The sequence below is a fragment of the Cyprinus carpio genome, chromosome A13 (assembly GCF_018340385.1).
Source record: "Cyprinus carpio isolate SPL01 chromosome A13, ASM1834038v1, whole genome shotgun sequence".
In the NCBI taxonomy this organism is placed as follows: Eukaryota; Metazoa; Chordata; class Actinopteri; order Cypriniformes; family Cyprinidae; genus Cyprinus; species Cyprinus carpio.
In genome coordinates, this window is record NC_056584.1 from 25,990,294 (window position 1) to 26,005,027 (window position 14,734).

Consider the following 14,734-nt stretch of genomic DNA (forward strand, 5'->3'; position numbering starts at 1 on the left):
TGATCTCAAAGTGTGAAGATCGTGAGTTTTCATAGAAGGGCGTGTCCATGCCAGCCTGACAAATTTTGATGTTTCGCCATGAAACAGAAAGTTGCTGTAACTCAGGCATACAATGTCAGATCTGAGTCAGATAAAAGTCCTGGCCTGAAGACATATAAAAGCCAATATCCCATAAGAATCATAGCACCACCTGTTGGCAACAGAAAATGACTTATTTTACACTAACTTAAACATGCTATGTCCGATTTTCCCCAAACTTCACGTTTGATAAGAGCCCTGGCCTGACAACATCTACAGGAAAAGATTTAGTTATAATTTATAGCGCCACCTGTTGGCAACAGGGTATGTCATGTTTTACACTAACTCAAACATACCATGTCAATCTGCACCAAACTTCACATGTTTGATATAAGTCCTGGACTGAAGACATCTACATGCCAGTATTCAGCTAAAGTCATAGCGCCACCAGCTGGCAGCAGGAAGTTTGGCACATATAAATGACTTTGACATATTCCTCCTATATTTACTACTTTACATGCATATAGCCCACTGTTTTCCTAAGGCCACTGAGTTGAAGTGGCTCCAGGTGCGAGGACCATTTCAATGCTGCTTGCACATTAATGAGAGTTGTATTTGCCTCAGAGAGCAAAGAGATCTTCTTAATTTCTCTCAAAATAGCCAAATATGGAAAAGTCCAAATGTCTAATCTATCTAGTTATTTCAGAAATAAACATCACGACATTCACTCATGTGGACTGATGATGTGAACCATGTGTATCTTAAACAAAGAAATAAAACTTCTATTTTTAAAAATGGGAAAATTCGTTAAATCAAGACTGTTCAAAGCTCACCTTCTAGCATGAACTAAAAATAGCAGAGTCTCATTTTCACCAGACAGACGACTTGTGTCAAAAAGCACCGATAGATGGTACTGAAAAAAAAGAAAAGGTTAAATGGAATGGCACTATAATTAACAAAATCACCAAGTAAGTTGTTAAGCTGATGCTCTTGTCATACTACCTTGGTTTGCGCTCTCATGAAAGGAAATCCAATGCTGCACTTGAGGAAGTCCAGCTCTACCAGCATACAGGAAATGCCCTTCTCTTCCTGGAGCCGAAACAGACAGAGAAAACACCAAATGACAGTGAGAATAATCAGACAAAACCTTCACAAGCTGTACTAATTTGTTGAGACCCCAGCAGAAAGTCACCAACCGCAGTGCTTTCCTCAAGGTATGCTTAAAACATTACAAAAAAGAAATTTGCCCGAATGCTGAGAATAAACTCCTGCAAACTGGATTCAATATGCATTACAATTATGTTTAGATCTCCAATTTAGATCTCTCAGTTGGAGGTAAACTAAACAAATTTTTATTTTTATTTTTAGCTTTTTCTCTTGCAATTTCAAGCAGTACACATACCTGTTGTTTGAAATTTGATGCAGCATCTGCAATCGACTGGAACACAATCGTGCAAGTGTGCACACTAGAAGAGTCTTGTGAAAGGCACATGCTACAAGATGCGCAGTGTGCATAAGGCTTTATGTAAATGACTTTAGCCTGGAACACACTACATGATTTTTGCCCTGTTTTTGGCTGATTTACTGTCTGGAGAAGTTGGACTTTGGTAGTGTATGATCCTCAGTCATGTAGTGTATATGTGTAGGGCAAGTTTTTCCTCTCTGACTATACAAAGTCGGTAAGTGTATGATGCCCAGTGTTTTCACATCTGTTCAGAATTTAAAAGTCGTGTAGTGTATTCCAGCCTTTAAAAGACATTCCTCAAGTCCTGATGAAGTATAACATATGCATAGTTAACTTAAGATATCAAAAAAAACATAAAAACAACTGTAATATGCACTAACTTATGGCAGTTTAATAGTGTTTTAAAAGGACAATTAATATTCAGTAATATTATTTAAAACAACACTGAACTAAACTGAGCAGAATTATGACACTATTTTCTTTTGTAGGGCTGTTTTACAGGTGAAATTTAATTAGTTTCATACTTTAATTATTAATGAGAAGCTGCTTTGAACCAAACTGTACTGCATAAAGTGCTATATAAATAACTGTATTCTTGACTAACACATAAATAACTGTATTCTCACATGCATTGTACACTAGGAGAACAGTAACAGGGACAGTCGCCAGTGAGAGTTGAGAGCTTTCTTTAAACACAGCAGAGCAGCACCGGCTGGTTTGTGTAAACAGTTGAGATTTAAGGAGTGAGCTTTTCTCGGACGAGAGTTCACGAAGCTGTCCTTTTACAGAGCCGTGATCGTAAAAAACAGCCGAGCGCCTTCAGGAATCTATCAGGGCCACCGATAAACCAGACGGGCTCACGCTGCTGGAACAATGCAGAGGATGAGCGCTTAACTCTGGGATCTCACGTTCCACGTGAGGTCCTGCACGTGTCGCCCATTCTTGAGTTTATATTCAAGCTATTCTTAGCAACACTGCAGCAATAACAAGAAGTGCTGCTGGAGAAAAAACATCAATAAATAGTAAAAAGCAGTTGAGGGGGTGCAGGAAAGCTTGGGACTGTTTGCAAAATTAATTTTTCACACACTCGGCGGCTCTCTGGGGATGAGTTTGAGGCTTTAACCTCACGTTCTGCACTCGTTTGAAGCATTTAGTACTTTGAGATTTGAGTTTTGCTAACATGCAGCAGGGCACCTCGACTGGCAGCACTGCAGACTAAATGTGGCCCATTAATCATTTCTGAGTTTAAGAGCGCTCTGTGGTTGACAATTTGCCGTCTGAGGTCTGTATCCACACCAGATCATGCATTTTTACACTTTCTGGCTGTAGTTCAGCTACCCAATTTCCCCAAAACATGATCTTAGGCACAGATATTTGAATGTGTCTGATACAATCAGATGTGCACTACTGTAAGTTTTTTTTAAAGAAATAAATTTTTATTCAACAAGGATGCATTAGATTGATCAAAAAATGTCAATAAAGAAATTTTATTTACATAATACAGTATGGCCCTTAAAAGTGGTGTAAGATCCCTCACATACAATATGTGGCAAAAATCATTCAACATTATTTATACAGTCATCTCCCTCTTGCTCAGCACTTTTTCCGCCGTCTGACCCTAGTGAGGAGACGTACCCTTTGTCTTCATCAAATGGACTTAAAAAAGCAAAACTCTGACACAACGTCCTGTAAAGCACTAGCAGGAAAACCCAAGGACAGCTCGAGTTCAAGAATGTCCTCTATTTCCTAAACTGCACAGTGTCACCAAACAAACTGTGTTCCCACGGAGGAGGGCAGGCAGCAGGGAAGTGCACGTTTACGTAAAAACAGTAATATTGTAAAATAACTGTTTTCTATTTTAATATATATTAAAATGTAATTTACTCCTGTGATGCAAAGCTGAATTTTCAGCATCATTTCTCCAGTCTTCAGTGTCACATGATCGTCAGAAATCATTCTAATATGCTGATTTGGTGCTCGAGAATAATTTATTACTATGTTGAAAACTGCTTCGTATTTTTGTGGAAACTGTATATACTACTGAGCTCAAACTTTTAAATGTGAACATTTTCCACTAACGTTTAACGCCGTCTTACTTTTCAGCATTATTGAACCAGTTTATACCATTTAAACTTCTTTTGTGAAATATTTTGCGTAGAAAGTGTGCTTGTACTATCCTTCTTTCAAAGAATGCCAGATTTCTAAATCTGCCCATTGTTTTGTCCCTACTGTTTTGGTAATTGTATTCCGTCTTGTACTGGAAGGAAAGAGGTGTTTTCATTAAGTCAGTACTCTCTGCTCTGTGTGTTATTACACTGAAACATTAACAAATCTCAAATGATGTATGCATTGGCTGTGCGACTAAAATAAACTCTTGTATTTCATCTCCAGCCAGCTTGTTTCTCTCTCTCGGCCTGGTTTTTTAGTGCTTTAGTAACACTGAAATTAATTGAATTGCTTGCTCACCAATTTGAAGGTCTTTGCTTTACCTGCCGCAATCTAATAGAAGGACAATATGCCATTTATCTAATTACACTGAGTGTGTTTCTTTGCCAGATGTGCAAACCTAAGGCCTCCTAAACACTGCGATAGAGCTTCTGAAACCAGTTCACTGCTGCAGATGGTTTGGGTTGCAAGACAAACACAGAGTCAACAGGACCTAATATAAAACAAGAGGTGAGCACGAGTTCACACTCGGCATGACGGAGACCTGAAGCGCTCTGAGGGAGACGTGTGAAAACGGGTCACATCAACACAGACGACTTCTCGTGGCGTTGGGGTAATTAGAGGCGTCCTGCTGCGTGTACAGTACTTTAACAGCAAACAAAGTGCGGCCCCTGTGTCTACTCACAATACACTTCCACCTGGACGTCCGCATGCGTCCCATTCAAGCGTCATGAGGAATTACTCGCAGAAGAGAGAGAGGTAGTGCCACAAAAATTATCCAATGAAATTTAAGATGCTAAAATAATGTTAAGAGCTGTATCAAAACACACGGATATAAAGAGTGAAATCTGAGTGCTTGCAAAACAGACCACAGTATGTTTATGTTGAAGATGATGAATGCAAAAACAAATGGTCCAAAAATTAAAAAATCAAATAATCCAAAAACAAAATAAAACTTTAAAATCATAATAAAAAAAAATTTTAAAATTAAAATGTAATTCAAAGGTTGTATGACTTTCTATCTTCTGTGGAAAAAAATGTAATATGTTTATGTAATATGCTTTTGATTTTGGAAAAGGACAGCATATTTTTTTTTCTTTTTAAAATGTATTTAAATAAATAAATATAATTATGCTATTTAATTCATTATAAATAAAAATACATTAAATTTTTTCAAACATTTCGTCAAGAACGAAAATCATACTTGAAGGTAAGTAAATGAAAGTAAATAAATTATCCCTTTAAAATTAATAATTTAAACACATTTAAATATTTATTTTAATTTTTAAAAAATCACATTGGTTTGAAATGACATTCCTTTAAGAAAGTATTTTTGTCAGTGTAAAAGAAAAAAACAAAAAAAACAAAAAAAAAAAACTATAAAAAAAATAAAAAATTAACAAAAAATAGACAGTATTAGAAAACATTTAAAATAATTAAATTGTTAATGTTATTATTTAAATAAAATAAAGAAAGAACATCATACATCATAAAAGAATATTAACTTTTAGGTGAAATATCCTTTTAAGAAGTAGTAAAGAACATTAACTTTTAGGTGAAATACCCTTTTAAGAAGTAGTATTTCTGTCAGTTATTGACAGTGCATTTTGCCTCCTCTGTTTTTCGTTGATAAAAAAAAAAATCAGTAAATATAGAAATGGTCAAATATACACATTATCCTTTAAAAATTAAAGAACATTTATTAAAATTTTGAGAAGGCTGAGTTCATGTGCAATTCCGCTGCTTCGAGAAGGCTGGAACAAAAAAATAAAGGAGGAAAAACTAACACTTAAAGTGTCTCTCCATTAATCATCAAACTAAAGGAGGAAATGTTCTTCCTCATGCTGCTGATAACTACAGAATGCTTTTCAGCGAAGGAAACAGAACATGAGGGAGCTGTAACAGAGTTTCAGGAGCCTGAGATAACGATACGCTGACCAGCTGCAAGAAACTGTGCACTTCCTCTTGTTTCCACAACTTCCTCTGCTGACCGAACGCATATCTCTTTATATTCTACATGTGTCACATTTTCCAGTAAATATCATTTAATATATATGTCACCATTTGGCACTGAGTTCATGGCACACCCTTGGGCCGCCCGGTGCATATTACATACAGAATGTTTAAAGACTTTAGGTAAGTTTCTAACAAATTGGTGTTTACCAATGAACACATCTGAGGAGTCACTGAACTACCTGCTGGACTGCAAGATGCCAAAGCGCTTGTCAATCAATCTTTGGAAAATATTGGAGAATCTACTTTAGTCATAATAAGATGCAAACTGAAGCAGCCTGTAAGTCAGCAGTCAAAAGTCTGGTGTAGAGAAACGAATGACAAATACATAGTATCACTGACTTACTCTTTGTAAGAAGTTGATGTAGTGAACCTCTCTGGAGAAGTTGAAGTAGATGTTGGTGTCGTAGGCGTCGTCTCCAGCATTAGAGATGGTTAAATTTAACGACACGTTTCTCACTCCACCAAGAGCCAGATGAGAACTGATGTAACGCCTGGGAAACGAGAGAAACGAGAAAAAAGTGAGATTAGGACAAAATGGTGAATCTCAAGAAACCTGTTAAGAATACAGGAAACCTGGCATTGTGTGTTATGAATATTGTTGGCTCTTTGGTGAAATGCTTTGTTCCTTCTCTTTTGGTAAAAGCATCTGCTAAATTCCTAAATATGAATCAAATATAAATCAAAATATTTCTGTGTCATATTTCAACCCATAAGCAAAAGAAATGGTGACTTTTAATGACAATTTTATTAGCAAATTCTCATGATTATATTGTGAAATGAATGATTACATTATTTTAATCTTTAAGTATTTACTGTATATATCACTGCAGTATTTCTTGTAACATCTTTGTATTTTGATGATTTAAATAACAAAAGAAATGACACTTTGCATAAAGTAAATAAAACATATTTTAGTACAATTAATAATTTTGCACTGACATTGTTTTCATTGTTTTATTTGCATTTGCAAAAAGATTGTATTGTGAAAAGAATGTTTTCTATCTATCTATCTATCTATCTATCTATCTATCTATCTATCTATCTATCTATCGTTCGTCCTGTATTTCTCTTTAAATTATTAAATTAAAATTACAAAAAAATATTATTACTGTAATGAGAATCACCACTGAGAATAATAATTATTACAATAATTAATTATTATTATTATTATTATTAACAAAAATAATAATAAAAGTAAAATATCTGAATGTATTAAAATAAAAAATATCAAATGCATTGCTCCTAAAAATAGACTTATAGTATTTATCTGATACAAAATACACTGTCACAGAACATGAATGCTTGTCTTGTTGCCATTACAGTAAAATGTGTTTTCAATTAGTGAAATCAGTGAAATCACCATCCGCTTTTTAAACAGTGAAGGTTCAGCATTTAAGGAAACACTTTTGATTACAGAGAAACCAGATCACTCAGAACCAGACTGCAGGACCACCTTAAACCCGGCTAATGAATGACGTCATGGGCGGGTGAGAGCCAAGTGTGCGTCCACACCCACAGAGACCTTAATGACGCAAATCTACTGAAACCAGGAGAGGACCAGGGGCTTTACCCAGAAAGCAGCAGTTTCCCATGAAGCCTCAGGTCAGCGGCGCAGTCCTCTGACAGACAGTTCTTCTCAAACCACGTCTGTGAAGAGTCAAACAGAGCACAGGATGTTTACACCACCTCTCTGTCAGTATAACCCAAGACGGGACACAAATACTAGAGGGTGCTGTTGTGCAAGGCTTCACACACTCATTGGGACATTTTTCCAATCGCCTCCAAAGCTCCAGTATTTGAGTAGCGGTTTCAAGCATAATGCACAAGAAAGAGCTGTGTGTTTGCGTTGGACAGAATCTGACACTGACACCTTTGCTTTAGCACTACAGACAAACTGCACGGTTACTAACAGCCTCAGATTCCATTGTAATAGATTCCTGATGCGCTGAAAGATGCCAGCAGCGTGTTTCTTAAAGCTGAGAAGGAAAAGCATGTGGCCTAATGGGAGGGTGGGTTATAAAGTGGGGTGTTGGCAAATAAATTCATCAATCTTCAACATTCCACTCAAAAGAGTCAACAGCCATCATCGAGCGCTAACTAAAACCACATTCAGAGCTGGAGAAATTGGTAATTTCTGGCATTCAGAGCTGCTGGGTGATGCCAATGGAAAATGAGTACAAGAGTAAATTAAAATAATGTACTATATAAGACCATTGTAAAGATATTAAAATGCAAAAACAGGCAAAAAACTCAATAAAATTAAATAAATGTACAAAATCTGACACTTTTAAAAGGTAGTTATATGCGCCATTTAGATACTAATATGTATACTTTTTTCTGCTAATATGCACCCTACAGGTAAATAAGATAAAAAGTAATTTAGACGTGCAGTTAGATGATAATAGACATTGGGAGCTTATCATACTGAGCATCTACAAAGGCACAAGCACCTGTAACCCTGGTAGGCAGAAATTTCTGTTCGAACCCTTTAATATTATTCTGCCTCTCTGTTTGTGATCAAAAGCTGCTAAAATTTGGGAAATTTTTCAGTCCAATGCAAATGCATTCGATTGATTAATCTAAAACAGCTCTAATGTGAAGAAAACCAGACTGATTACACTGATTACATTCTCGACTGGATAAAGCAAACCATCGTCTGGCTAGTAAAGTTTTAATAGATGAAGCACATGTGAATCTGTTATTTCAAACCATGCACTGATCACATACACACACACACACACACACACACACACACACACACACACACACACACACACACACACACATATATATATACCATGATTAAAGGTTAAATAAAGTGCACTGCATTACACACTGATCTAATGCAATACATTTATAATAAAACAATACATTTATTGCATTAGGACACTGTGTCATGTAATTCACTTTTTTTTATTTTAAAGTTTCTTAGATTGGTCCTTGGTCATCTTCCGTTCTATCCTGTTTAACCTTCATTTTTTAGGTTTAGTGAAAGCTTGCGGATTCAAACCTCATTCTTTGCAGCGATCTTCTCTCCTTTTTTCCAGCGTAGAATAGGAGTGAGCGAGGGAAGGTCGCGGTCCTGGTCTCCATCCACAACATGTTTTCCTAAACTGTAGGCTGCTTCAAACACGATGGCGGCAAACACATCCTTCACTTCTTTCTGTTAAAAAGCACAAAAATGGGAAAGCGTGACATACAAACAACAAAAAGCTAAAATGTGTCACTGTTAATTTCACAGTCACTGAAATACACTTTTTGTTAATATTTTATTTTCATGTTTTTGTTTAAATTGACATTTTTAGTAATTTTATTATGTTTTGTCTTTTTTTAAACATATGTAATTAAACTAAAACCAACTAAACTAACTGAAAATGAGAAATGTTGCTTTGGCGAAAAGCTGTAATCCAAAAACAAAATTAAAGTGTTTTTATGGTTTTAGTTTTAGTTAATGATAATTCTGCAGAAAATGTGCAGATCTGATTATTTTTCCTTTGGTGCTGATACTGGCACAAAAACTACACTTTTCCTTTATATAGACCGACATCACATACACTAATGTGTCAAAACAAAAGCACAGACTGATGTAAGTTTAGATGAATAGCCCATATGTCAAGTAGCTCACCCAATCGGTGGCAGTGTAACTGGCTTTGCACGGGCTAAATTCACATTTGCGGTGAAAAGCTTTATAACCGAGGCTCTTTGCAAAGCTGCTCAAAGCTCTTGCTGGCTCGGTCAAGTGAACAGCGCGCCATTAAAGAGCCATCAAAAGCTATCGGATGAACATTTGGAAAAAGCTGGCACTGCTCTGCCCCAACACACTTCATCTTCCCTTATTTTGGCAATATGAGCCACGGCCCGAGGAGTGTTTCCTTTGGCACACCACTTGGAAACAGTCAAACGAAAGACTGAACAGGATCAAATCTCGACATCATCATTAGAGGACACTAAAGAGGGAGGGTCACTGGAAAAGCACTTTCATCTGCACCACCAGGATAGAAAAGAAAACTGTGCCTACTGAGCACCCCTTCACTTCTCTTCCTTTCTTCCCTTGAGTTTTATCACATGGTTTCCGTTTGTCCACCCGCCCATCCCCTTCCTCAGCGATGCTGATTCAGGTCGATGTTTTAACACATCGTGATACACTAGATAGGGCACATCCTGTCCTGCTGTCCAGCCGACCTGCACCTTCACATGCTGATAGAGTTACTGCAGGAAACAGAGGTGCGGTGGCTGACAGGACAGGTTTTAGACTTATTTACACCATCAAATGGGGCATGTGTGTTTATTACACATGACAGAATGAAGAAAATATTATAATCAAAGAAACAGTTCACCCAAATATGAAAATTATGTGATCATTTACTTACTTATTAGAAACCTGTATGAGTTTCGTTGTTTGCCAAGCTTTTATTTCAAAAACATTTAAGAATTTACCAATAAAAACGTATATTATATTGCTTTCTTAGCTCAAAATGGCATTAAATAAATAAATAAATTAACATATATGTAAAGTATTAATATTTTGAATTAGCTTTTGATTTGTATTTTCCTTTTTTACTTGAATTTTACTTTAAGTTGTGCTAGTCACTTTTATTAGTTTTTAAAAAATATATTTTTATTTAGCTTTTATTTTAAATTTTTAATTTCAGTTTTAGTAATTTTAGTACTTAAACCTTTATTTCAGTTAGTTGCCAATAACATGCAAACAAATGAACAAACAAACAAACAAATAAATACTTAATAAAAATAAATGAATACCTTCATTTGTGGTCCACAGTATAAAGAGTCATACAGGTTTGAAATGTATGAGTAAATAATAATCACCGTGAGTAAATAATAATGTAAACAATAATGACATTAAATAAGTTGAAGCACTAAAATGACAAACTAAAATGAATTAAATGAACACATAAAATAGACTAAATTACTTCATATAAAATAAAATTAAAACTGAAAATATAAAAATAAAAGCTATTTTAAAATAATTATAATAGTACAAAAGTATAATAGTACAAAAATACTTAAAAATAGATGCTGTTACTAATACACACACACACACACACACACACACACACACACACACACACACACACACACACACACACACACACCACACACACACACACACACACACACACAAAACCTCCTGTTTTGTGCTGGAGATTTAGGTCTATAAATCAAAGCATCTGAGAATCAAAGCTTGTGTGATAAACCCTAGATTAAACATTTGTGACCCTGGAGCACAAAAGCAGTCTTAAGTCTCTGGGGTATATTTGTAGCAATAGCCAAAAAAACATTGTATGGGTCAAAATTATCGATTTTTCTTTTATGAAGTAAAGATCATGTTCCATGTACATGTACCACGAAGATATTTTGTAAATTTCCCACAGTAAATATATCAAAACCTAATTTTTGATTAGTAATATGCATTGCTAAGAACTTAATTTGAACAAATTTAAAGGCGTTTTTTATCAATATTTAGATTTTTTTGCACCCTCAGATTCCAGATTTTCAAATAGTTGTATCTCGACCAAATATTGTCAGATCCTAACATCAATGGAAAGATTATTTATTCAGCTTTCAGATGATCTATAAATCTCAATTTCGAAAAATTTACACTTAAGACTGGTTTTGTGGTCCAGGGTTACATTAAATGGCCGGAGTTCTGTCATCAGCTGAGAGCCTCTCGTGTGCCAGATGGCATCCAGAGAGAGGCTTTTGTTATAGTACTATGCTTGAGTCGTAAAATGAACAGTATAAAGCTCAGTGTTGTGTACGGAGCTGGTGTTCTCCTCAGGTCCCAGCTGGGACTGAAGCAGTACGTATATCACATGAACTGTCCGACTGGTGGCCCCCACCCTGGGGAGCAGTAAAGATCAGGGGACTGACGGCCAGACCTCAGAAACAGTCAATGTGCCACTTTCACTGGGCCACATGAATGACCTCTTGTTCTTCAATAAAACAAGATTAAGTGTGTACCAACTTCATTCACGATAATCAGTGTACTAAAAATGATCACCAGACTGAATAAACAAAACAAAATCTTGGAACAGTCCAACTTATATTCCATGAAGGTGCATTTCATGTAATTCAGTTCACTTGGCCGAATCCCTGATTTATATGTATACAAACTTTTTTTGTTGCTTTTAATGTGGAATCTTATTTAATTTTTACATTTCTTTTTTCAATTTGTACTCCTTTCATTGTATTTTTTATTTTATATTTCTTATGCAACTATTTGTGATTACTATAATTTTAAGACAATGACAAAAAGTAGGACTTATGGGAATAGAACGAAAGTAGAAGATGGAGCAGCTTCTTACTCCAGTAAAACCACAAGAAGAAAGCATGCCTCAGGTCCTTCAATTGGGTGAAGGGACCCCAAACAACTGCTCCTTACATACCGTAGACTCACACTGACAGACTTGAGCCAAGCAGGTCACTCAGTCGCCAAAGGGCTTCAGTGTACGAGCCGTACGGCTGAAGTGTCGTCTGTTTCCTTACATTGTTTCTATTTGGCACAGTAAAGCCTTTCACGGAAAGACTCAGCACTACAGAACGGCTTCCCAAAGGCGGATTCGAAAGTCATAATAGCACTTTTTATGACTGCAATAAAACTAAACGATCAGAAACAATGGTCACACTTTGGGCCACAGTGTTCATGGTTACTGTGTATTTAATATTAGTAATCATTCAACACTACTGAAAACTAGTATATGAATAATATATAACTGGCTGCTGCGTCTCCATATCAAGACAAAAACACATAAAAAAAAAAAAATGCATAAATAATAACTAACTATATTAACTACCTGATTATTAATTAGTGGTGTTTTCATATTTGCTTTACAAGCATTCAACCATTTGATATACATTTGATACATACCTTGGTACTTGATGATTGTCATATTTATTTACACTCCCATTAAAAAGTTGATGGTCAGTGAGTATTTTTTGAACTTTTATTCAGCAAGGATGCTTTAAATTGATCAGAAGTGACAGTAAAGACATTTATAATGTTTATAAAAGATTTATATTTCAAATAAACGCTGTTCTTTTGAAATTTCTATTTAGCAAATAATCCTTGAAATAAACAATATTTCACTTTCGAAAGAAATATGGAACAGCACAACTGTTTCCAACACTGATAATAATAATAAATGTTTTCTGAGCAGCAAATAAAAATGATTTCCGAAGGATCATGTGACACTGAAGACTGGTGTAATGGCTGCTGGAAATTCACATTGCATCACAGGAATAAATTACATTTTAGCAAATATAAACAATAGAAAACGGTTATTTTTGACTTTAATAATATTTCACAAATTTTTATTGTACTTTTTGACCAAATAATGCATCATTGGTGAGTATAAGAGAGTATAAAGCGGACTGTGTTTGTATGTTTTGTGTTACTGAATGTAATCAGATGCTGTCATTCAGCACACTTGAAGAAAAGTATGATTAAAAAAAACCTCTATAGCCGCGAGTCTGGGAAATACAGTGTCTAATTTATGAAGGGGTGGGACGCCATCCATTCCCAAACTCACCAGAGCAATAATCTCTCGTCTGAGGATCATTGAGTCTGACCTCACATGTTTGAACATGGAGACAGTGGTGAAAATAGTGCTGATTGAATGATAAGAGCTTGTTTAGAGTTTCACACGAAGACGTCGTGATGAGCATGTGAAAAGAGTGTGTCAAATGTCATTATAAGTGGTCAATCTTAGTCTTCTTTTAAATAGAAAGCATTAGGAATCCGATCAAAAATATAGTAAAAACAGTAATAAGTTTCAAAAGAGCAGCATTTATTTGAAATAGAAATCTTTTATAGGCTAACATATAAAATGTCTTTAGTGTCACTTGATCAAATTAAATGCATCCTTACTGAATAAAAGCATTCTTTTTTTAAACCCCAAACCTTTGAATGGTTTATTAACTTTTTAATACTCAATTGGGAAGTTGGTGTTTTTTTCTTATTTGAGGCTTAAAAATGACCAAATGGACAATAAATATATATATATATATATATATACACACACACACCGTTTTTAAGATCTTATGCAATTTAGCTTCTTAAGTAGATTTATCTTGTTTAAGGAAGTTCAGATTTTCACGGGGGAAAAGCAAGACATCTTTGTGGAATGTTAAAAGGTTTTTCAAAGGCATCAGGCTGTAAAACACCTTTTTCTGACAAACTTACACTCTAAGTCTGTGGGTAGGAACAGGGAGGCTGACATCATGAAATGCTTTCAAGAATGTAATTTGTATTTAATGGCTTCAGTACTTCAGTTATGTGCCAATATGAGAAGATCTGCAGAGCCAGCAACCGGCTTTGATAAAGAAACTTGTCAGTTTATCTTAAAGATAAGCAGGGCGGCTGAACTAAACGTCTTTCTGTTCATCAGGGAAGGCAGAAGGGATGATGTCATCTCAGCAGACGGCGATCGTGATTGGCTGAGAGGATCCGCGCTCACATGGCTTCCACAAGACCGTTCCAAGAGTTATTAAATACATGCACACTGTGCACAAACCAGCACTTTTTTCAAGATCAAGACCCTCGACGCTAAACTCACAATTCCTGCTATTAATTTACGCTCATTCCCTTTTAAGGCCAGACGCATGCATGACATGTTTTTAGAGTTACGATAAAATATGAACTTCAGCAATACATGAACTTTAATACAAAGAGATCACTATTATTATGACTCATACATTTGAAAAAACTATTCAACTTCAGCATGCAATCTAACCTGCATCATTTGTTCTATAGACACATTAATCCATAGAATAAACACTAACAACTCCTTAAAGGAATAGTTCACCACAAAAAAATAGAAAATATCCCTGCTTACAAACACACAGCTTTTCTCTTAACAAGACATTAACTCATGGTCTGGAGTGGTGTGGATTGCTTGTGGATTATTGTGATGTTTTTATCAGCTGTTTAGACTCTCATTCTGACGGCACCCATTCACTGCAGAGCATCCATTGATGAGCAAGTGATGCAATGCTACCTTTCCCCAAATCTGTTCTGATGAAGAAACAATCTCATCTACATATTGGACA

The 14,734-nt window shown here is 35.6% G+C and overlaps 1 protein-coding gene across 1 annotated transcript in view; it reads right to left on the minus strand.

The window, feature by feature from the left end:
- The window catches only part of itga9 (integrin, alpha 9), a 74,155-nt gene that overhangs the window by 15,802 nt on the left and 43,619 nt on the right, over window positions 1–14,734 (minus strand). Inside the window, 5 exon segments of the mRNA XM_042769519.1 lie at window positions 852–931; window positions 1,021–1,107; window positions 6,009–6,156; window positions 7,236–7,312; window positions 8,676–8,828. Of these exon segments, the coding sequence (XP_042625453.1) occupies window positions 852–931; window positions 1,021–1,107; window positions 6,009–6,156; window positions 7,236–7,312; window positions 8,676–8,828 (545 nt within the window).